At 39.4% G+C, this 24,634-nt stretch overlaps 1 protein-coding gene across 1 annotated transcript in view; it reads left to right on the top strand.

Annotated features, from left to right (window-relative positions):
- The window catches only part of fstl4 (follistatin-like 4), a 251,981-nt gene that overhangs the window by 22,949 nt on the left and 204,398 nt on the right, over positions 1 to 24,634 (top strand). Inside the window, exons 2-3 of the mRNA XM_054730744.2 lie at positions 8,926 to 9,070; positions 20,739 to 20,772. Coding sequence (XP_054586719.1) covers positions 8,927 to 9,070; positions 20,739 to 20,772 — 178 coding nt within the window. The 5' untranslated portion in view covers position 8,926. The remainder of the gene's footprint in view (positions 1 to 8,925; positions 9,071 to 20,738; positions 20,773 to 24,634) is intronic.

Genomic DNA, 24,634 nt, shown 5'->3' with positions numbered 1-24,634 from the left:
ACAGCTAAAATGTCTCCCTAGCCTTCATTAGTGTCTACAGGAGTGATACATCACTAAATCAAACAAATCAGCTGTGTTCATGATCTAAAACATGCAAGAAACGTGCTGGAAGCAGACTGCAGCACCAGGTATGCCAGTCCAACAGACAAGACTAGTAAATGTGAAGTAGCAAATGTAGTATTCTGGCCAGAGATGGCAAAAGGCTGGGTGGCCTTTTATTAACCCTGTGAGTTATTTTAGCACACACTGGCTCATTGGCTGTGGGGTGGCCAACAATTTTCTAGGGCAGGCCTTGGCCACCCCTTGGGTGTGCCACTGCATGGATGGGAGGACTGGAACCAACCAACCGGAGATGCTTGTCCTATTCTTGTCAACATAGAGACATAATTGACATCTAAATGCAACCAGGAATTTGAAACATTTTGTGTGTAATTACATTTATAAATGTTTTTATTGCTTTGGGGTTACAGTTCAGACGGATAAATTTCCCCATTTTTGTAGCCCTCCTCTTAGCCTGGTTGATGCGTTCAGCTGCAGGTCAGTCAAGTTTGGTTCTCCTGCTTCTACAGTGTCCTTGGTATTGTTGTAAAATTTTAATCTTATCTTGCATGTGAAATCAAGTCCAAAGATGGCCGTTGTCAGGCCGCTGTACCGTTCCTAATTAAAGTCATGCCATTGTGTTTCGAAATGGTGCACAGACTAGTTTGAAGTCGATTTGGGACCTTTTTCCTTTCCAACGGCTTTCATTTTCAACCTTTTCCTTTGTAGCATAATGTTTTCTTCCAGAATTGCTTAGGAACTATATAATTGAATCAATTTTCTTCTCAACCGGTGAAATGATTTGGGCTGCCACACAAGCCCAAAGCATGCATAATTCATGCCCTTACAGAAGTTCTACTTTTGTGAAACACCACACCTCCTGGTTTTTAGACCATTTTGGTCCATTTAAGTCTTGAGTTCAAACCGACTGTTTTTTCTGTAAATATATGGGGTTTTTTTTTTTGCTAGCATGCTAGCTTGGCTAGGAGAAACTAACTGTTAGTATTAGCAACTTCACAATATGGCTAAAATATTTTTAGGCCTTTGTTATTTGATGGGGATAAAACATCAATGTTGCATTTTTACACAAGAAAGAAGACCAAATGAAAGAAATGGAAGAGTCGTGTTGCTGTTAGCCAATCAGAGACGAGATGTCTGAATATCATGTATATTATTGAGTAAGACTCCAAAACCTGCCGTTTCTGCTCCTCTCTCCTCCAGCTAACTTCTACTTTCTGAAACAGGAGTACCAGAGCTTATTTTTCCACGGAGATCAACTCACAAGGTGGTTACTCAAACTAGAGACCACTGCAGATGTACTGGAAAAAGAAAAATTGTGTATAAATCCTTTAAAGCTAGTTAAAAGTTACTATAAATAAAAACTATTAGAGCTGCTGTTTGACTTGTAGTCCAAACCTAAAACCTTTATTATCGGGGCAGTGTTGTGGTGATTCTCACGGTAAGAAGTTCTCTCTGTGTAGGTATGAATATCACTTTTTTTGTTAGTTTTTTTGTTTGTTTCTTTTTTTTCTTTTTTCCTTTGTTTCCTTTCTTAGGTATTACGATTTCCTTTCAGGTGCAACATTTTTGCACATTGCATAAGTCTGTGCTACTAAATTGACCTTAGGCATCAATGTGTCTGTGTTGGTTTTACATTGATCTGGTGACCTGTTTCTGCCAGAACAGCGAATAAAATAGTTTAAAAAATTTGCGGTTCCTTGACTGGAAAAACATTTATTCACCCAAAATCAAACCAACCACTTTTCCCAGTGCTTAATTTGTAAATCAAACGTTCCCAGAAAGCAAATACTGATGTCAAACCAAAGTTAACTAAAGGTAAAACAGATGCTGGAACATGCACGGTGGTGGGGGGTCGGGGGAACAAATAAAATTGCACCCACATTTTCTAAGTTAGCACACATTTCTTTTAACAACGGTAGTTTTTGCATCTTTACTGTTCCCCTGCATCAGCCCTCTCCCCCTGCACAGCGGCCGCAAACTCACCAATGCGCCTGCAGCCTGTCAGAGTTACTGCTGATCTAAACATTGAAAGAATAATGTCATTGTCTGTTCCTCACTTCTGATTACCTTCAGTGGTGTCTGTTTGTTCCAACCACCAAGTAGAAAAACAAACTTGTTTTTCATTTGACTATTTTTCTGTCCTGTATGTCTGTTATCTTCCTGCATCTCCTCTCAATCCTAAAGAAAAACTGCTACCTGCCTTCATATATTTTCACCTCATGAGTTACCTTCGAACTGCAGTTTAAAAAGATGTACTGACCGCAAATATAGCGGAGTGCGTGTCGCGCGCTAACCGCACCGGTATAGTGAAGCCACCAGAGGATGAAACAGATGATGCGCTCCGCTCCACAGCAGCGAAACGCATTAGACACAAATAAAAGACAGAAAGCATAAAAGGATATGAGCCGACATAAACGATTTTGTGTTGACTTTGTTTCTGAATTGTTAACGATCAGAGCTCTGTGCCTCTCGGGTCAAAATAATCCCCAGAGAGTCCACATAAATAATGTAATAAGTGTAGAACCAGGATCATTTTTGGGCTCCCCCTGGGTGTGTTGAGGGCTTTTAGGAGCTCCCTTTAGCTCACCTGTAATTCGAATACTGCGTACAGCACAAGTTTGTCGCATGAGTTGCCGTATCCTAGCAGACAGTTGCCGGAATGGTCCTTTCAAAACAAAATAGTTCCCGGATCTTTTTCCGGCAAGATCTGGCTCAAGTTAAGCACTGGCTTTCCCACGTTGTGAAAAATCCAACTCTTCACCAGAGGAACTATGTCAGTCAGCACCGCTGCTGAAGTAGAGTAATGTAGCGGTCTGCGCCGCCCTCTAGCAGGGTGTGTGTGAAGCAGCAAAGAAGAGTCAACAGGTGGCAGACATATAACACATTTAATAGCCAGATGGCTCCCCTTTTCATCCCCCCACACATACAGTTAACTCACGGTGCAAACAGGCACCAGACAAGAACAACACAGCGCAAACTCCAAACCGAAACAAACAATACCAGCACAACCCCGAACAAAACAACCCCAATTCACCCTCCCCCCAGAGTGCAATGCAGCCCCGCCGGCCCATCAGTGGCAGGGCCGCCACAGTATTATCTTTTCTTGGATCCATGTGTTCATGGTGATACATGTCAGAATTAGCTGTTGCCTGACAGTTTGCATCTGTTCTCAGAAGCAGAGGCAAATATATATATATATATATATATATATATATATATATATATATATATATATGATTTTTTCTTTTGTAGTTTACCACGTTACAGGCTTTTGTGTTGCATGTTTAGAAAGTCAGACATAATCACATTATTATGTGATTATCCTTTTGACACAAAAGACATATTTTTACTTTTGCTAGCTCACGAGCAAAATTGTTTCTAATGTGACCAAATTAGTTTGTGGACGTCTATTTTGTATGTGTGCAGTTGCATTTTCCTCAAATATGAGGGTTGAATTATATGTTTTTGACTAAATTATTGGAGTAGGCTAACTGTCCATGGTGAAGTTTCCTGAGGGAGTTGGTTATAATGGAACATATTTGACAAAATATAATAATCATGCAGCTTTTCTTTGAACTTTGATTTATTTTAAAAGGTCGGACATTTAGAGCTAAATGATTGTGAGAAGCTATTTTTTGCATGAATATTTTATGCCAATGTTAAAATAAATAATAGTTTTATCTAAAGCAAAAAGCAGGAGACTCTTAAAATAGCAATTTATTACATTTATGTTTATACAAAATTCATTAATGCTGCAATTTTTATAGATATTTTTATACTAAGTATGCATCTGTCATCTTTAAACAGAACTAAAATGTACTTAGAGAGAGTTTCTCTTTTTTTTTAGGTCCTTTCACCTAAATCCAAAAAGGAAAAGGTAGTTAGTGCACCCCCTGATGTCTGGTGTTGTCTTTTATGGAATTAATCTCCTTGGATATTTTATCAGCTTGTGCTTTAGCAAATGGTATTTGGTTCCATTTCTAATAAAAAATTGTCTACTTTTTATGTCAAAATGAAAGTGGGGAGGACATTTCTAACATGCTGAGTAGGAGCATAAAGCCAGCTGCAGGAATAAGACACTTTGGGACCCAAATTTACTTTTGTTTCCTTTGAAGATTTAACTTTTTTTAAAGAAACTTAGAAAAAAATGAGGGAGCCAAGAGGTGGAATGTGAAAAAAAATAAATGTTTTTAACACTCAGCATCTGTAAACATGACAGTTAATAAGTTGGGTGAGACAAAGTGCCATTTCCTTCAAACTCCTTAATATTCTGATCAAGTTATGGTTTTTCTCTTGGTTGTCTTTTTTATGATGAATTTCACCCACCCCTGTGTGTGTGTGTGTGTGTGTGTGTGTGTGTGTGTGTGTGTGTGTGTGTGTGTGTGTGTGTGTGTGTGTGTGTGTGTGTGTGTGTGTGTGTGCGGGTGCGGGCCAGCTCCTTGAGGCCCAGCACATTAACTCTGTGACTGGCAGATCTCATTTGGTGCTTAATTTCACAAAGGTGAGCGCTCATCTGTGAGGGCCCATTAGCCGACGGCTAACAAGCCAGCTGAATAATGTCCATTTTTCCTCAGAGTGATGTTTACATTCACAAGGCTGCTGTGATGCTGTAGTTTATAGCTTGGCTCAGTTTTCTACATTTTCTAAGTTAATTTTATCAACTGAAAAAGACAAAGAACATTTCTTTTGTTTTCAAAATGCACCAAAAAATACAATTTAAGCTCAGTTTTGCATCGTTCGCTCAAGCATTCCTCTTCATCTATCTTCATGCAATTGTTCTTGATCGTCTTGAGAAGTGTGTTGGTATCACTGGCATTCAGCACTCCATTGGATGAGTTCTATCTGTCAGATAGGTAAGTGACGAGTTACGTTACGTTAGGATTGGAAGTTTTAGTTCAAGTGATGCTCCTCTTAATTATGGGGTCCCACAGGGCTCTTTACTCGGCCCTCTGCTTTTTAATCTATACTTGCTCCCACTTGGTGCTATTTTTGTTTGCTTAACTTAGATTTACAAGTCAGTTATGTTGTTCGATCATGCTTTTTTCAGCTGAGAAATCTTTACAAGGTGAAGTGTTTTTGCTTAAGAACAATTTGGAGAAACGTATACATGTATTTATAACTTCTCGTTTAGACTATTGCAATAGTCTTTACCACAGCATTAATTATGGGTGTATTGCTAGGTTGCAGCTAGTTCAGAATGCTGCAGCCCGTCTTTTGACTGGCACTTCAAAATTTGATCACATCACTCCAGTTCTTGCCTCTCTGCACTGGGTCCTGGTTAAGTTCTGTGTGCAGTTTAAGAATTTGGTTCTGGTTTATAAAAATATAAATGGCTTGCTCTATCTCTCTCATGCGTTATGTTCCATCTCGTGGACTGAGGTCGGTTGACCAGCTTAGATTGAAGGTCCTGTGGGCGAGGCAAGAGAGAAAAGGCTTTAGGTCTTTCTCAGATGCAGCAACTGCTCTTTGGAGTATTTATTTATTTACTTATATTTAAGGAGGATAAAAACCACTTGAGATGAAGCATCTCGTTTACAAGTGGGTCCTCCTGGAAACAAAGATGCAAATATAAAGACAAGATAACAGAGTGATAACTTGAATTCAAAACAAAATGACTAATTAACACTACCACAATAAAAAAAATTATAATAATCATAATAATTATAAAATATATTAATAATATGTTAATATATATATAATATGTTGCCCGTTACCATTAGGCAGGCATCATTTGTTGTTAATTTTAAAATGTGACTGAAGACTTATTTTTACTCCAAACACCTTGGGCTGACAGGGTGGTCCTGTTTTTTTATGACTCGTGTCAGATTTTAATTTTTGTGCTTATTTTATGTTTTTTTAATTGACTGTTGTCATTTTATTGTATTTTCATTTTTTTCTGTTAAGGTCTTTGGGCAACATTGTTGCATTTAAAGTGCTATACAAATAAACATTGATTCATTCATTTAAGATACATATCGACTTTACATCACTGTGTCTTCTTTTTTCTTCCAGCTTTTACAACTTAGCAATTTTCTTCTCCTGCATTTGTTTTTGAAAATATACAGTTTTCTTGAAAATAAACAAACTTTCAAAAACCCTGAAAAAAATTACAAAAGTAAACAATCACAATTTACATCATTCTTTTGTCAGCTACTAAAACTGATTACTCATAAAATCTGTCTGAGATCACCTTTGATTATTCAGCAGCGGCTCAGGACTGAAGGAACGAGATTATGTGGATTTAAAATCCTCCTTTACTCAGCGCAATCAGGACTATTTAGTTATTTGATTATTCTCCATACATCTGATCAAAGCCTTGACACTGATGAAAAGATTTGAATTCAGAATAAGCAAAAAATCTTTAGTTTTATTCGTGTTTTTATGCAAAAAAAAAAGGGCTAATTATGGAAGCATGTCAGCACAGCCATGCTGACAACGTCGGTAAAGTTATTAATCTGGAAGATTAAAGTTGCATGGTGTTTTGTTTTAAAGCATGGGGCAGTGATGGCTACAGTCCAGCTCACATGACAGGATTTTCTAATCGTCTGACAATTTTCAAACCATGAAAGACCAATTTGTCTCACCGTGTGTAGTGTGCAGCAAATTCTACACACTACACAAACACACCACTTTCAGACATTCCTCACTCAGACGGGAAATCTCGCAAAATAAAACGTGATTTTGAAGTAATCAGACATGGTAGAAGAGGTGTGTGCTGTGTGCTTCCATCACTGTTCTTTCCGATTGGCTACATGTCACATTCAACAGGCTGCACATTTGTTTCTTTCCTAAAAATCTAACATGGATTTATGATCCTAGCAGTCTCTGCGTCCATCTGACCAGACCAGAATGCTCCTAACACACAAGGCAGGATTATCTGACAGTTTTTTTTTTATAATTTTTTTTATTATTTATTTATTTATTGCCTTAACAGCGTCTTTAAGATTGTCAGAAAGGGAGGAGCGGGTTAAATAACAGCATCAATATCCTGTCATGTGAAACAGACGTTAATGGTACGGGCTTCATCATTCTGAAAAGTCGCTTTAATGAACATGTTAAGAGTTGTTTCATTTTAGGTCAAATAAAAAGTGTGCCAACATTAAATTATATGTAAATTAACCTTACCATTAAAGCAACACTAAACAGTTTTAACACTTTAAACTATTGGTTTCAGTGGTTCTTGAGCAACTTCATTTGAACATCTGTGATGAGCAGAAACGGCACTAAACAACTGAAGTGGTTCAGGTTGGAACACTAGTGGTAGGTCTCTATCTGCTTTATGGCTTCATTGTGCTGGTAGCTCATTTAAAGGCTAGCTGTTAGCTTTTTCAGTTTGCCGACCGTCAATAAAACACACAAAAGTAAAAGCAATAGGTCTGTTTTTTGTTGGCATCATGGAGGAGCCTGGAAGTAAAAGGAAAAGAGTTTGTAATTGGAGGTGAAGCAAAGAGCTAAAACCAGGGTGAACATCGGCACAGCCTACACTGGTTGGTTTCAGTTTTAAAACATCAAAAAAGTAGGAAAGTCCAAATTTTTTTCTTTGTTTCACAAAAATGTGTAAAATACAAAACCTTGTCTGATGATACCTGCAAACCCTGCAGCAGTGGTGTTTACATCAATGGTAATTCTGCTGTCAGCCAGTTGGGGTAGAAGTGGGAAAATTATGAAGTGCTACTTTAGGAATGCTCAATAGCATCCCAACACATAATCCTTTAATATTAACTAGAGCAACACTAAAGCAATCTGGTTTTTGGTGAATTGTTAAACCAAAGTGTTTCTTTAATCCTGAATCAATGTGGACCACACGGGTCTCATCCCCAGTTTGACAGCATCTGATCACTAATTTTGGACCACATTTTTCGTCAAATTTATGAATAGAAAAGTTAACAACCCATGGAAAAACTAGCGCTCGGGCTAACACTGAAGGAATATTCACAAACTTGTGCAACGCTGAAGTGTCCTTGTGGATAAAATAAGGAGTATGGTAAATTGAATAAGAATAAGAATAGGCTTGGTGTCGTTAACGTTATCTGTAGATTTATGTGAGAGTGAATAAGTAACCTATTTATTCTTTCAATCTTCAAATCTTCTGTTTTATTTGCAGCTTCAAAAGTTGAATTATTATTATTTATTTTCTTTGCATGAAAAGATCTGCCTTGTAGTTCCGATAATTCTCTTCATCAGTTTGAGCTTCGGGGTTTAAACAGCAGTCTGTGTGCAAGGATGCATTCGTGGGGTTTACGTTGGTACCTTTTACAGTCTGTCAGCATGAATCATAAAGGTTTGAATTTCATCATTTTGCAAACCCATAATAAACATAAAAATGTGAAGGAGAAACAGAAAACGTTAACTTGCAGAAAAATGACTAAAATATGTTTGAATTTGCCTTTTGTATCATGCAATGTCCAAGAAAAGCAATTAAAAAGATTTCTGTTCTTCCCTGTCACTTTTAAAGTCTCTTTTTTTGCAGCATATGTAAACCAAATCAAATTTCTGATTTCTGCTCTCTTTTAATAATCTTCTTCTAAAAACAGAGCGACACTTTCTCATATAAATAACTTCATCGAAACGCACCAGCATTCAGAAAGGATTACGTCAGATTAAAATCAGAGCCGAGGTGTGATCATTCACAGTAAAAGATACATAATAATAAATACAATTTGACACCTTTTTATTAGTCTCATTGATATGTAAAGAGGGCTCTGGCTCAGTTTCACACCACTTACAGCCAACTCAAACTGTTAAATTCCTGTTAAGCACTGATGAAATCTAAGGCATTTAAAATGTAATTGACTCCCCTTTTTGATCCTGTTTGGTGAAACATTCACGTGTGTGTATGCTTTGTGTTTTTCCTGCACAGGTAAGCATGGGCAGCCTGGGTGTTTGGGCTGTGGCTGCTCTGCTGGGAACATCGGGTTGTTGGCTGGCTGAAGGGCACAGGAGCAGCAGACAAAACGGTGTGGACACAGCCCCCAAGTTACACACCTCCTACCTGGAGCCGCAATCTCTGGTAAATATTTTTTTGTTTTGTTTTGTTATTTATTTATATATATATTTTTTAGAAAAGTAAAGATGCTGCTGGGTCTCATTGGATAAATGTGCTCAGAAATGTAACTCATCAAAGTCTGGAGAAAGTGCTTTAAAAATTATTTCCCCTTATTAATTTATGGGGTTTTGCTTTTTTTGTCACACCTAAGTCAAAATAATTTACCCAAAGGAAACCTGAGAAAATACAAAATGTAGTTGAATGATGGGCTAGGGTGGTGAATTACTGAGAGGGTGCTCGCTGCAGACCTACAAAGGCGGAGCTGCACCATAAGGTGGAGCTGCACCAGAGTCAGCCCCGCCCATTCACGCAAACTCATTCTAGCCCACTGACTTCCGTTTTTGTTTTTCCAACTTTATCGCAAACTAACCTGACCCACATGAATTACGGCTGTTACTAGTTTACAGTCGTTAATGCTATGTTCTATGCTTCAATTAAACAAGATAAATATAACTTGCTACATGACAAAGCCTGAATATATCTCGAAATGAAAAGGTTTCTTTTAACGAATATCTACCCACAGCCGCTCCAAGAAAAGTGGTGTACAACAGCATCTGTGGTTTACGTACGTGCTCTGGTAGTCCAGTGGCGAGATCGTTTAACTTAAGTTTTGCTTTCCCCTGAGCTGGTGCTGGTTCGATTCTCGGTGAGGTCGGCAACAATCCATTTAGCCAGCTGAAACATTTTAATTTGTTTATATTTTAGTTGTAATGTTTATTTTCAGCAAAATATTTATGTCTCTAAAAGTTCTTTGAATTTGGTCGTTCCTAAACAGTATTTTAGTTGAAACTCTGCTCACAAATGGACTCACACTGGCTAAATAAACAAATAAATAAATAAACACATTAGTCATTATATGTTAAACGGTATACCAGTAAATTGTTGTAAACATAGTACTGGCAAGTGTAGCTAGAAATGAGGAAAAGGGGTTGTAAGCTACCTAATATTTCTGCTAGTGGGAGGCGAACCTGCGCAAAACTGCATGTCAACTTGACTCTATAACCACTACACCACCACATCTTAAAAAGGTCATGTGGCGTTACATTTGATTGTCCTATCCGGTGTGTCTTTGTAGATGGTATGTATGATTTTTCCGGCGGTGTCTCAGAAGAAGTCATTTAAGAAATAATTTGTCAGAAAATTCACAGAATATCCAGATTTGAGAAGCAAGACCAGACCCTCTTCGGGGGAGGAGACCAAATTGAAGCTGAGATGGGAAGAAAATGCATGAATGAGGCCAAAAATGGCTTTGGCGTGTTTCTTATGAGGAAATGACAATATAACATGATTAAAAGTTCCAAAAGTTTGATTTTTAATTATATGGAACCTTTACAAAAACTGTTCAATTAACTTCTCAACTCCGTCCTCAATTTTTTAGCTATAACACCCTCTTTGGTTCCAGAATGCTATCAAGTCTGACAACTAGAAGGAATTGGACTGACTCTTATGGAATGGGCGGGGCTGATTCTGGAATGGGCGGGGCTGACTCTGGTGCAGCTCCACCTTCTGGTGCAGCTCCGCCTTTGTGGTTCTGCAGCGAGCACCACTTGGAATTACTTGATTCATTTTAGGTGCTTTCTGTGAAAAATGCATCCTAAACCTAATAATAACATACTTGGTGTCAACAACTGCAATCAACTAGCCTAGTGGAATAGACCAAATTCTTGCTTTGCAAAGTTTGGTCTATTGGAACCTCCACAGCCCCTAGCAGAATTCTGGCTGGCCAATCACAGCTCTCTATAGGGGTTTCAATCCTACAGAGCACTGTAATTGGTCCACAATGGTGGGCCAATCACAGCGCTCTTTCTGCTATGTGGACTAATCGGGGCCATCCATTTATCTGGTGGGTGGGACGATGCAACGGAATAGAACAAAATGGGGTCAGCTCGTTTTAAACGGCTTTTACATCAATTTTGGACAATTTGGACGTGGGCTTTATTAGAATCAAGAGCAAATAGATGTATTTAAGTTCTTTTTTTAGAAAAATGATGTAATTTTGCCTTCTTCAACAGTGGACTGCCCTGTTTACTAGCATCCATATCAGTCAGTAAGTCACATTGTTCATTAGCATGCAGGGATTGTTTCCGAGACAACGGTAGAACCCGCCCCACGACTGAGATCCATCAATGGAGCATTGGCTTGCCCGGCTATTGTCACTATTTGTGACAATTAGTAATGTCGCTCATATCTCTGTGAACAAACTCTTTTTGCAGAATAGTTTTAATTTTTAACATGAAAGGTTAGACATTCTCCTTCAGGCTTTTCTGGTAGAGAGCAGAAGTTATGGATCCACCAAATATGATGGCGTTTCATGAAATTCAGTGTTATTTGTACACATTTGTCTCATCACTGCAGTACAGAATTAGTCTGGAAAGCCATCCAATATATATATGAATATATAGTCTTGCCATGACCCATAGACAGATCTTAGTCATGGGGCATAATTTACGGTTGTCTTTCAAACTGTCTCACCATCCTTTTGGACAACAAACCTTTTGATGTGCTCACTGCTATCAGTCAACAGGGTAGTCCACCGTACACTGTTGAAGGAGAAGCAAATGCATCTTTTATGTAAATAAAGGACTGAAGTACCTCTATCTGCTCTTGACTGAAAGAAAAGCTCAAGAGTAAATAGTCCAAAGTTGATTCCAAAGCTGTTTCAAACGAGCTGCCATCATCTTAGTTGTTTTTGTTTATCTGCATAATGGGACCGCCATGAAGGGTTGCATGCTCACAGTAAAACCATTTTCCTGTCTACATGTTTCACGTGCTGTATGTCTGCTCCTGGTATGGTCAAACCAAATTTCATTGTACTGGGACGCTGGTTCAATGACAAATAAAGCTATCCTATCCTACATCCCCTCATCCCACCCACCAAACCAATAGAGCGTTGTGAATGGCATAACACAATACTGCTCAGGCCAATGGTAGACCTGCTGAAGTAAAAATGGAGCGTGGTTAGACCGACATGCAGAGAAATATAATTTTGTTTTGGCTACTGTCTGTCCAGATTTTTAGGCTAGTACAGGACATGTTTTGGTTTGTATTTCTGGTGTTAATATTTTAGGGGTTACATCACTGATGATGCATCCCTGCGCATACTCAATAGGCGGCCCGCGGACCAGGTTTGGCCCATGGGCCGCCTCTTTGAGACCACTGGGTTCAAATAAAATAACAAACTACGTAAAACATTTCATTTGGTGTTATTTCTTACACCCTTGAACTGTGGCATACATATTTGACTCTAAAGCAGCTCAAAGACATTAAACGCTAATATATGAACCCAATATGAATTTTATAACTTAAAGAATTATGTGTCCTATAGGTTTTCAGTATTTTTTCAGATTTTGTGAGTATTTGCAAAGCATGTTTTTCTCAGCCTGAGGTGTGACTGTTGAATGAGGAAACAGATTTTTTTTACTTTGTTTAATCTGGCTGGAGTAATGAACCCTCCCCAAGCCGAACCCTGTGCTCCAAGGTCGTTTTGTTGAGTGGCCCTCGGACAGAAAGAACATATGGAGAATGCAATATTTAGATCCTGCAAAATAACCGCCCGCATTGCAAACAAAACAGAGTTTTTTTTCCAATGCCAAGGCAAAAATGATGCTTTAAACAAATTAAACGTCACCAATTCCACTGAATCTAACTAATTAGACTGCATTAACCAACATGCATGGCTCACTGTTGTGAGAGAAAGAACAAAGCAAATTCCTGAATTTCTTTAGCTGAAAGACAAGAGTCACTTCTACTAATTATTAATGATCACAACGTGGGGAAAAAAGCGTCCGTGCCTTTAGATGTCAATAGTCAATCTGATGCTGTTCAATACAGGCCTAGTTTCAACAGCAGCTTAATACAGTCCTGTGGTGAGTTACTATGGACTGTCTGTTTAACAGTCTAATGACACTACGGTTTAATTCTGTTTTATAATAATACTTAAATAGTCTGATAAGTTGCCTAACTTTCTATTTTAAACACTTTTTTTTATTTTAAAGATAGTCAAGTTCTTACAGGCAACTGTCTGCAAACACATAAGTTATTCATTCCTACATGAGATACGTTGGCTCAGTAGCTCCCTGCAACCCCCCCCCCCCCCCCCCACCACCAAAAAAAAAAAACAAGAATAAACTTCTAACAAACTCTTTGTGCAGAACAGAAGCACACAGTCCTAGTAAGTTGTCCCTGCACAAGCATACAGATGCATGCCACACAGCCCTGCAGAAAGCACATAATTGTTTGTACAATCGGCTCAAAAAATGACTGTCGTCTTCTCTCACTCACTTCAGGCTTTGCCAAGTCGCTGGTCCGCTTTAGAACGACGTTTTCCTCCCCAAATCCCTTGACGCAACAAACAAATTCCTATGCATTTCAGCTTCTGTTTATCTGTCCAAATTGGAACTCGAGTGGTGCAAGAATGTAACGTTAACCCTGGAGTGAATCATGCAAATTCCTGAATTTGCATGAATTCATTTGTAAAGCCTTTGAGAATAAATGAATTGTGCCAGCTTTTTTTAAAGACCCTAAACAATGCAAAAGCATATTCTCTTAGGGATGGAACAGGCAGTACAAAAGGAGAACATAAAATTAGCTGAAGTAGTCCGGATAAGACCTTCCTGCTAATAAAATGGGTCAGTGTAGAAAGAAACTATCTTTACTGGCATTTGTTCTGAATTCATCTCATGACAACATAATGAAAAGGTGCCATGTTTCACAAAAATATTATGTTTTGTTTACAGATGGCCCCCAGAGCAGAGTGGTTAAGTGGTTTTGCAAAATAAAAAAACAGAAACACTAAACATTACTCACTGGATTAAGGGCTCAAGGGTAAGAGCCATTGAATGAACAGGATCAAAAATGCAATAAAACCATGAAGAATGAAAATAGCCTGATTGCTGATTCCTTTCTCAAGTTTCATTTTAAAAAATGGGGCTGTCCCTCATTACATTTACATTTCGATTATAACTCCAACCTATAAAGTTTTCTTGTTCTTTTTTTATTTAGGCCCTGAAGGTTATTGTTTCCCTCATAATTTCTTTGGACTTTCTCGTCATAACATTACACTGAAAGCTGAATGGAACATTTGAAGAACAGACCATATGCAGTAGCTTTTTATGGGAGATACGTGTTGAGGTAATTGCTGAGAGAGTCAGTTTTTTCTCTCTAGATGTTTTTCTTCTGTGATTCATAGTTTGAAATGGCTCAAACTGCAGCAAAGCCTTAGTCTGGCAAGCCATCCTATATATGTGAATATATAGTCTGGCCACATATAAAAATTCTGTACATACATTTGTTATCTCTAAGTAGTATCAATGGAATAAGGAAATAATCACAGTGGCAGATACTGAAAACTTGACATGGGCACAAAAGATGAGCAAAATGTCTAAGCAGGGTGGCCATTTTCAAAGTTTTATGCTTTTGCAGCACCTTGAGTTTTATTTAGAAACACTTCGCTATACAAAAATAACTTCATTTTGTTTCTTCAACATTGCTGAACTTCATTAATGAAGAACTTCAAAATCCTCTTTATGTTAATAAAGTCATCAAGCTATTCACAAAAATTCCTAAAAATTATTTAATGTCATTTTTTTCTTCTAAGAAAGTAAAAAAAAAATTAGTTATTAATGAGAAAAAGAAACTCTCCACAAACAGATACAGAAACAACTTATTAAAGAAGATTAATTAGGTTTGGTTTATTTTAAGGAGACAAAAGTAGGGAGGCGATTCTCTACAGCAGGGGTATTCAATTTCATTCAGCAGGTGATTAACATGCTTCTGCAGAGTCTGATCAGCTGCTGCACAGGTGATTCAACCACTGAATAAACTGTGCTGGAGCTGATAAACCACTAACACATGCTGGGTACTGGCCCTCCAGGACCGGAATTGAATACCCCTGCTCTTCAGCATCAACTGTCTCATAGTGGACTTTTGTCCCTTTTTTTAAAGCAACAGATTAATTCTATAAGAGCACACAATTAGAATCAGCTGTGATTTTTCTTTTTTGCTTTTCCATCCAAAGCCTCCCCCACATTATCAATATCCTTGTCCTGCAGTACTAAACAAATCTGGCTACAGTTGAAATGCTTATTTGGAGCATAATGACAACAGTCCTAAAAAACATTTTAGGAATCTTTGCAGCAAATAGGTTTTGAATCAAAGTTGCTGGCATAGCAGTTTACCTAGAAGACTGAAGGGAATTTATATTGGAGCACAATTCATACCAGACACAGGTTTGTTCAGAGTACCCTGTTGTTCGAATCATATTCATTGAAAAGATCTCAGTAGCAGTAATGTCAGACTCTTGTTTCATGTTGGCATTTCAACGACATCCAAGAAAGGAGAATGTTGTATGGAACTGATGGCACTAGTTTCTCAAGAGACTATATAATTTAGAAATGATACATTTAAACCTTCGTTGTGACCCAAAGCTACTTGAGAGGACAATGTGGAGCAAAGACACGACATGAATAAAACTAGAAAGTCATATAATTTTGTGTCTTTAAATTTGTGATAAAAAAGTAATTACATTTCTTTACAAGCACAGTGGGGAAACAATGCTAACAATGTTAGCAGAGCGTTATCATTCATTTCTGAAACAAAAACATGAATCGTGATATTAACCCTCTGATAGCATTGTTAGCTAACAAGTTAACAAGGGCTAAGTTAAACCCTGACACACATAGTACTAAACCAGTCCGAACATCCTGTATCAAGAAGGCGTTTTTCTGAGTTGTCTTGGTAACATATTTCAAACTTGTCAGCCTCTGATTGGCTGTGCAAATCATAACAACAAAACCTTAAAACTGAATCATCCTGAGTGATTCGACAGTTCTAGAGAATCGCTCAGACCGGCCATCTGTAGAAAAAACTCTTTAACCATCAAAGATTTTGACATGTCGTCAAAACCTTTTTGCACCTGCAAAGCTGATGAAGAAACAGTTCTGTCAAAAACAAAGCTGACATTGCTAGACTCCTTAAGAGTCCGCCAGACGCACGGTTCAATCCAGCTGTTGTGACCCGAGACGTCTCTGGACTGAAGAGTCGGTACCTCGGTATTCTACAGCCCTCTGGTGCCAGAGGTCAGCCGAACCCTGCGACTTTCAGATCCACCGAGAGGGTCTCTCCAAAATGGGTGAAGTAGACATGACAGATAGCGTCTGAATGTTCTTCTGATGATAACAACTTTATAGCTTAGAGCAAACCAAATTCTTTTCACTAGAATTCGGCTTACTTTGATTAGGAAGCTCTGGCTGACATCCCATTCAAACATAGGTTCCTTCATCACGTTTAGTTACATCCACTCACAGTAAATGCTTAGTTAATTAGTCATGTTTTAAAATGTTTGTAAAATAAATTCTTACTTTTATAAACCTGACTCTTTCCTGAAATAACACAAAGTGTGGTTGATCACTGAAAAAGCAAAGAGCCTAGATCTTCTGAATCAAACCCTAGAATCGTCTGATAATTACAATAAAGACGTAGCAGGTTCATATTTTATATTTATACAGAATATTACGTCTTCCTGATCATAACAGATAAAATCATCAATTTGCCTCCGCTACACTGATGCTTATTACAAAAGTGTAAAACTCCAAAGTTTATGTGGATGTCTTTGTGAGGACAGCAATGATGATACAAAAACTGCAACAATAGAAAACAATTTTCATGTTTCTCAAATTTGAGTTAACACTAGAACTCCCAAGGCAGTCATTTTGACTGTTTTCATATTTTGATATGTAATAACTTTAGTTAGATGGATCTCATGTTGTCCTGGCTCCCTGGCTTTTCCTATTTTTATAGGTCCTTTATTTTTGCTTTATAATTTTCATTAAATAATGAATCAAAAAAGAAATATAGCTGTCTTCGTCTCCCACAAGCTGTCAATTTGACGGCTCGATTGTTTACATGGTAACGTTTTCCTGCGGATAACGGAGAGCGTCACCGTCTTTAAGCAACCAACTTTCCAGCTTGCGCGCTCCCTCTCCGTTCATACGGCGTGTGAAATAGCTGCTAAAACTGCTTTTAGACAAACATTCTCAGTGAAACAAGCATGAGAAATGAAGCTGCTTCAAGCGGAGAGGGGAATGCTGATGAAAACCGGTCAGTAGGAAGAGGCAGAGACTCTGACAGAAACGCGGAAGACGATCTGGGACCCCTCGCCCCCCACCCACGGGGAAAAGATCATGTCGGTCACCAATAGAGAGACTTCTTTTCAAGGTTTGGATTAAAATTATATTTCCTTACCATATTATTAGGTTCACACATCCACAAAGAGTTCATTAATAACTAGGGTTGTCACGGTAACCAGTGTAGCGGTAAACCCCGGTAAAAAAAAAAGTTGACAATAATAATAACCGTCTTGTTTTTTAAAAAACTATATTATCTTGGTGGGTTTACCGTGGCTGCGGTGTAGGCGCGGTGACCCTTACCAGCCACTGTATCATCGGCTGAAGTTGCCGGCGGCACATGCACGCTTTGTTTACAACAAAACTTTCTTGAAGCTAAAGCTGAAATGATCGCCAAAAGAGGAGACAGCAGCGCTCAGGAGGACATTTATTATCCCTCAAAGAAGACAAAGTGGGAAGTACGGGCATCTTTTGGATATTTGAAGAATGTCGAGGGACAGCTGATAGAAGACGGCTATCCTGTTTGTAGCACGTGCAGAAAAAGAGTCTGTGAAAGGCAGCAACGCTTCAAATCTCATGACACATCTGCGTGACCATCTCCCACAACTCTACAGTCAACGCAAGGCAAGCTAACGTTAGCGTTTTAGCTAAAATGCGTGATCCGAGGATTTGGGTTTATGTTTATGTTTATGTATTTAGCAGACGCTTTTGTCCAAAGCGACTTACAAGTGATAATCGGCATTTTGCCCTTGAGGCTAACAACAATAGTAACAACAACAAATTGACATCAGTCATGGAGAGGAGGGAACAAGGAGTGGACAGTAGAGAGGGGGGACGGGTGCAGGCAAGGTGCTAGTTAAGAAGATGCTCTCTGAAGAGCAGGATCTTCAGGAGTTTCTTGAAAATAGAAAAGGAAGCCGCAGTTCTGGTAGTGTTAGGAAGGTCATTCCACATTTGTGGTTGAGGGAGAATGCAACGAGTCGCTATATAAAGCAGCCGCAGCGCCGCTACCTGCATATAAACCGTGTCGCGTACACCGCCATAACGCACTTGAAACCATTTTGCTCCGTAACGTCATCGTCAGCCTGCATTTAATGGCCGAAATGACAGCCATCAAACTGACGGTTCCTGGGAATTCTAGTGAAGTAAAAATTCTGAGAGTTCTAGTGTTAAATGTGTTTGATGTGCATAATGTTTTAGAGGTGCAGCTTGATAATATTTATTGATATTTAGGGCATGAATTTTGCTGCTTAACATAAAAGTCCCCAAATATTGGGACCCTCGGGCTCAATGGAAAAAATTAATGCCACCCCAAAATGTTCTCTGGCCCCCCATGAAAAATATCTGGGGTTGCCACTGCATTCACAAAAATATTGCTTCTGTTTTTCACCAGCTAACCAAGTAATCAAACGATTACATCACTCAGTCATTTTGCATATTTCTGTAGTGTCAGCTTGTGCCTTAGGAGCAAAGGTGATGCAAGTCATGCAAACTGCCTCAGGCTGCAGAGGCTAAACAGTATCCAGCCTTCAGTCAGTGCAACATGTGCACTGTTTCTGTCAGAATTGAAGGAATCATTTTTTAAAATATACACATCAGCCTTTAACCCAAAGAAGGAAATGTGTGGGGGAAAAAATCAAACCCAGTGGATTTGTCCTATTTGCTCAAATGAAAATCTATTGTGAGCTATTTAAATGTCCACATGCTCCAAAAGCAGCATTGCAGTTCTTACAGAGGGAAAGAAGTTGTTTTGCTGCTTTAATGTGATGCGGTAGTTGTTTTAAATAGGTGGTAAGCACAAGAACTTTTGCGAGTCACAGATCATATTTTTAGAAAGACTGGAGCCTCCTGTTCACCTCTGCTTGGTTTGATTCTTTAATCAATTGATCAAACAGTTGTTCTCAAGATGATGGAATGTACTGCTGATGAGCACGCTCTGATTTATCCTTCCATCATGAGGAAGCATGTCTGCAATTAAGATGGACAGATGGTGAAGGCTGCTAAAGAAGAGAGAAAGAGATGTAGAGGCAAAGACTGAGCAATGACGAGAAGCACTACAACCACTGGGTTGCTCATGAGACGCTCCGTCCCCTGGGATGCTGTTTGTGGAGGGTGGGCGGCGGCTTGCAGACATGCACACTTTTATCACCAAGCCTCATTACCGGTGGCATCCATGCTGAGGGACAAGAATGCAAAACATCACTACACTTCAATTGCTTGCCACATATTTGAATGTTTCAAAAGTGCTGTTGCATCCAAAGACCCGTCTCTGTTCTATTTTTAAATACAAGGACTGCTTCTTTTTCTTTTGCATGCAAAAAAAGGCATCTTAAGCTGATAGGTATGCATGTCTTTGAGCTATAAAAAACACATGTGATCAGTCATTAATAGGCCCATAATACAAATCAAAGCCATTCTCTTGTACTCCAGCACTCATGCTCTACATTTAAATGTTGGCTGCTACAAGGAGCAGCAACAAAATGCCTCCATGTATTGAATGAATGTGTCACATTGAAAGCAAGGAGGAGGTCGTTAGGACCCAAGATGCAGATTACCCCAGATGACATGAGGCAGGAGCGTTTTAAAAGTAAATCCTTTTATTAGGATGATGAACAAAAAAATCCAAAAAGGGCAGGAAGCCAAAAACCCAAAGTCCTGAACAACAGGAGAAACAAAAGCTCACATAGAGCACAAAACAACGCTGACACAAACAATGGACCGACAAGTCACTGAGACACGGACAGGGCTTTATACACTGGGGAGGATGAGAGGGAGATGACCTGCAGGTGTGTGAGGAGAGAGACCAGGTGAACAGAGTTACTAATCAGGGAAGAAACTAACAGTTTGCGGACCACTGTTGTAAAGGGTCATTTTAGCACATACTGGCTTAAGAAAATGATTTAAAAAGATGAAAACATTTCATAGTATGCCTTTGTGGTTTCATTGCATCTGGTTCAGAACTTGGGACTCCGTGTTGAATCCAGGGTTTCTCACATGTTGATGGTTCAGTCGTCCAGATACTGGTGGAGTGTTTTTAAGCCCATGAGTGACAGTTACATGCCTTTATCTTGAAACTTCATGTCAATGTCCTCCTCTCAACTAGAAGTGACAAATGACCTGCTGGTTATCCTGCTGGGATCACCTATATGACACCTTGATAAACATGCCAGTGCAGCGTGCTGACACTTGGCATCTTGCAGCCTGTCGGCAAGTACAATTCCAAATAGGATGATTGAATTACCTCTAATCTTTCCTGGGAAAATGGATTTATTTCTTTTGTCACCCTCCTGCACATTTTCTCACTTTCTGACGCTTTTTATTCTCCGCTCATCGGTTCACCTTTTAAGTTTTCTGCCATTGTTTTTCTTTGCACCAAAAAAAAGAAGATGAAAAAGGTCAAAGTAACGAATGGTCTGCAAAAAGCCGCAGAAAGGAAGGCCTGTTTTGTTCCCCCCTCGCCCCTCCGAGTGTGGGTAATAACCAATTTTGTGTGTGTTCTCTGTTTGCAGGAGAAGGAGAAAGCAGACGGGAGCATCGATCAATGTGAGTACACTTACAGTGTTCAAACCAAACAGCATTTTTCAAAATATGCCATGTTGTGCTCCATCACAATATTTTCTTTTTTCTTCTTCTGCTGTTAGTCTGGCATACACTTTTGTCTTCTGATTACTGGGAAACGCTGCGAGCAAGTAATTCAGCTCCAAATAGCTCAGATAAAATGGACTGTGGAGAAAACTGATAATAATATATTTTTGATATTGTGAGAAGTCCCACTTGTTACTGGATTGCATTTGTTGCTCCTCAGATTGTATTTTAATGAAAGCATTATGGATTAAAATCTGAAACAGATTTTGGTGGAAGTGAGTTTGTTGTTTGTGGTAGTTTGGTAAATTATAATTTACATTACAAAAATGTATTAACAGAAGACAAATTAACTCTATGCGTCCTGCAGTTCACAGCCACGCATCTAAAACCGCTTCATTCATAGTGACAACCTCTCTGTCAAGCTGTCAGGTCAATAATTTAATTTTCCTGTCAACCATGTGCATTCCCCTGTCAGCCATAAGAAAGTGATGTTTGTTTGACTTGTTTTTTCATGTGCTGTCTTGGTGATTGCTCACAGGGTTTATGCCTGCAGTAATCATTCAGTCTTGACTCGAAGCTCCCTGTAAATCTGCTGCTGAGAATTTCTTTGAGACAAACTACACACCAGAAAAAGCAATGTCCACCGAGTTCTCGACAAAGACACCAGTCGGACTAATGTTACAGGGGCCATGTGTTGACTTTTTGCACTGTTTCTTTAAACTTGTAGCTTCTATTTTCACCCTTGAGCTTTCGGGCTCTTTTGGTCGGTGTTCCTTCGGCCCCTGTCTTGCAGGATGAAGACTCCACTACAATGTAAGACATTGGACAGAATGGTGATGGCCTTTTCAGGGACTTGAGGCACAACAAAAGATCACAGTGGGGTCCTAATTACACATGGTGAAGTGTGATAGGTTTGGAGCATGCACAAGTTGTCGCAGTTAGTTGAGCTGAAGCAACTTGCAGTTTTGTATGTTTAGCCCCAGTCCACCCCCCCCCCTACCCCCACCCCGCCGACCCCGGCCCTTTATCCGTCTACTCCGTCAAATTCTTCCAATTAATTTTGCTCCTTGAAAACCTGATCATGAACTCGGATGGCTGTAAAGTGTGTGAATCAACACACTCGCCTTTATGTGTGAGTATGCACAAAAGTTCAACAAGCTTGGTCATTGAGAATTTGAAGCAGCTTCCACCATGTTGGCTTCATGCCCATGAGCGTGTCACACTATTGAGTTAGTCTAGCATAATCTCCTCACTCAGCTGCATTCAGAGGCAGTTAGAAACCAATGGGTTGGGATGGAGTCCAGGTGGTGGGAATGTAGGCACACATTATGGGATGGTTGTGGAAATGTGCAGCTGGACCTTAAAGGTGGACCCAAAAGGGTTTTCTAAAGCCATGTACATATGTAGTCGGGTTTTTGTAGAACCAAATATTTTCAACAACCCATCTAGGAAAAAAAGAAAAACTTGGGTCCACTTTTATTCACAGGTATGCCAAGCCTGTAGGATTACAGCTTTTTCCCAAATCGTAGGCATGTGTGCTGAAAAACATTCCCTGAATGTGTAATAGCATTGTCTTTTACATTGTCCTTTGCCTGTGGTCTTCTAAACTAAGCAATGGTGGAGCTTGTAAAAACAAGTGAGTGTAAACACAGGTTGCACATGTGTTGTGAGTGTTTTTGTAGCTGACAATGATGATGGGGAAACCTAAAATCCCGCTTATTTACATCCAAACGCAAATGCTGAGAATGGAAAATTAGCAAATCTCCCCTTAGGTGAGAGTGTTTTTATTTTTTATTTTTGAAAGAATCGCTTTTGGTGCCATATAGTCTCACTTTTGTGGGAATGGGGCGCCACAGTTTAGAAAACAGTCTTTGTTTTATGTGATACCTGGTTACGTGTGTGCAGTGTCTAAATTTGCCTAAAACCACACATCCCAATTCATAATGAAGTTTTGTGCAAAATATGGCCATGTACAGACGACTTCAGCCAATCAAATCTTTGATTTTGTTTACTTTGTTGCTTAGATCACATTTAAATCTTGATTTCTGATTATTTGCACGAATAAGCTCATTGTATTTGTGTATCTTGCCTATGGTACACACGAAAGTAAGCTGGATTTAGGTCAGCTCTGCTAATTCGAGACAAAATCCTTAATGTTTCTGCAACATTTTACCTTGTATCTTCTTGGATTGTATCGTAGGTAAACAGTGGAAGGACACCTCGTTCTATCCGATAAGCACTTTTGTACGGTGGCTACATGGGATCAAAAAGAGTTGAGCAAAAGTTTACTAAGCTTTAGGCTTGACCATTTTCAGTTACAGCTGTGGTGTGAAGCATTTGGTTTAGTGTGGCTTCACTGGCTCTGCTAATGAAGAAGTCCTCCCTGTGTGCTACATATCGTCCACACGTTCACAAACCATGTTCCTCGACTGCAGTTTGTGTATTATTTGCTTGACAGTGAGACTGTTACGGATCCTGGGCTCTCGCACCCTGAATGGCCCAGTTCTGCTCCGTTCTTCTGTTCAGGACCTTGGACAGGTCCTGCGTCAGGCTGGCTTCCACCTTTGCCCGCCTTCAGCACCCCAGCTGAAAGCCATCAGCTGATGAGAGCTGATGGCTTAAGAGACTGCAGCTCTCAGTTCTCTGGGAGAGAACCACAGCATAACACCCTGTTCTTCTCTCCTCGGTCCTTGGATCATTTGTAGCAAACGGCTTTCGATTTGGATAAGAACTTTGATAATTTCGGTGACTACGATAGATAGTTCTTTTGGTAACTCCTTTGGTTGTTAATAGTCGTTTTCGTTTATTGATCCATTTGTCTGCTCTTAGCTTGAATTTCAGTTCCATTTCCAGCTTTAGAGCTCGCTTTAAGTTTAGGAATAATATTTAGAGTAGAGATAGCCGTTGAGATTTATTGTATCTAGTTAATCAGCTCCGGCATTCTTCGTTTATCAAATATGTCCTCGTGTTTTCTTCCCTGAGGCCTTTTGCCTCAGGTGTTTTGATTTCTACCCGTCACATTCGTTTAGTTATAATAGAGTGCATTTTTCGTTTAGTCATTATTCCAGTCAAGGACTGAGTATTTGTGTTCTCTCTCTAATACATTTTATTTCCCCCCCCCCCCCCCCCTTCTCCGCACCAGTTATTATGTTACCCCTCCACCACAACTGACTAACATCCAAGGGTTTGTAACATAAATGGGGGCTCGTCCAGGATTTTCAACAATCCCATGAAGGACTTTTAATGGCATGTGCTTTTTGCAAACAGGCTTTATTAAGATGATTTTAAGATGTATGGTCAGCTGTGTCCTCTCAGGTATTGTGAGAATGTCCTTTTTGTTTTATTCTGTTGTGCTTGTGCAATTTTAAAGTGAACAGAGTGAATTACCTATAGGCTGTAGGAGCGCACCCTCTTTAGGATGCGTTCTGGTTTGTTTTTCTAGTGTTGGGGTTATGGAGGTTACCATTGGTGAAAATTCTACCATCTTGGGAGCACCCCAGGGATTTGAAGGGATGGGCTCTCCTGTCCGCTGGTCCATTTGTGTGTAATCAGCTCACCTCTACGCCCCATGAAGACTGGTGTGGAGATCAGCTGGGACTCCTCCAATTAGCTAGAGGGAATTCTTGTTGGACAAAAGACCTGGGAGTGTTTGGGATGTAATGATAGTTAATTTACATTTAATTAAGGACCGTAAGACATTAAAATTTCATATCGAGTATGAAATCCATCTTATGGACCACTGAGTTGTTTAACCAGAAGATCGGAACTTTTTAATGCATGGATTAAATAACACCTTGTATTAACTGAGAGACAAGAGAAG

This window comes from Nothobranchius furzeri, chromosome 10 (assembly GCF_043380555.1).
Source record: "Nothobranchius furzeri strain GRZ-AD chromosome 10, NfurGRZ-RIMD1, whole genome shotgun sequence".
NCBI classification, from domain to species: domain Eukaryota; kingdom Metazoa; phylum Chordata; class Actinopteri; order Cyprinodontiformes; family Nothobranchiidae; genus Nothobranchius; species Nothobranchius furzeri.
The sequence above is the reverse complement of the archived record's forward strand: the minus strand, read 5'-3'. Positions and strand labels throughout refer to the sequence as shown.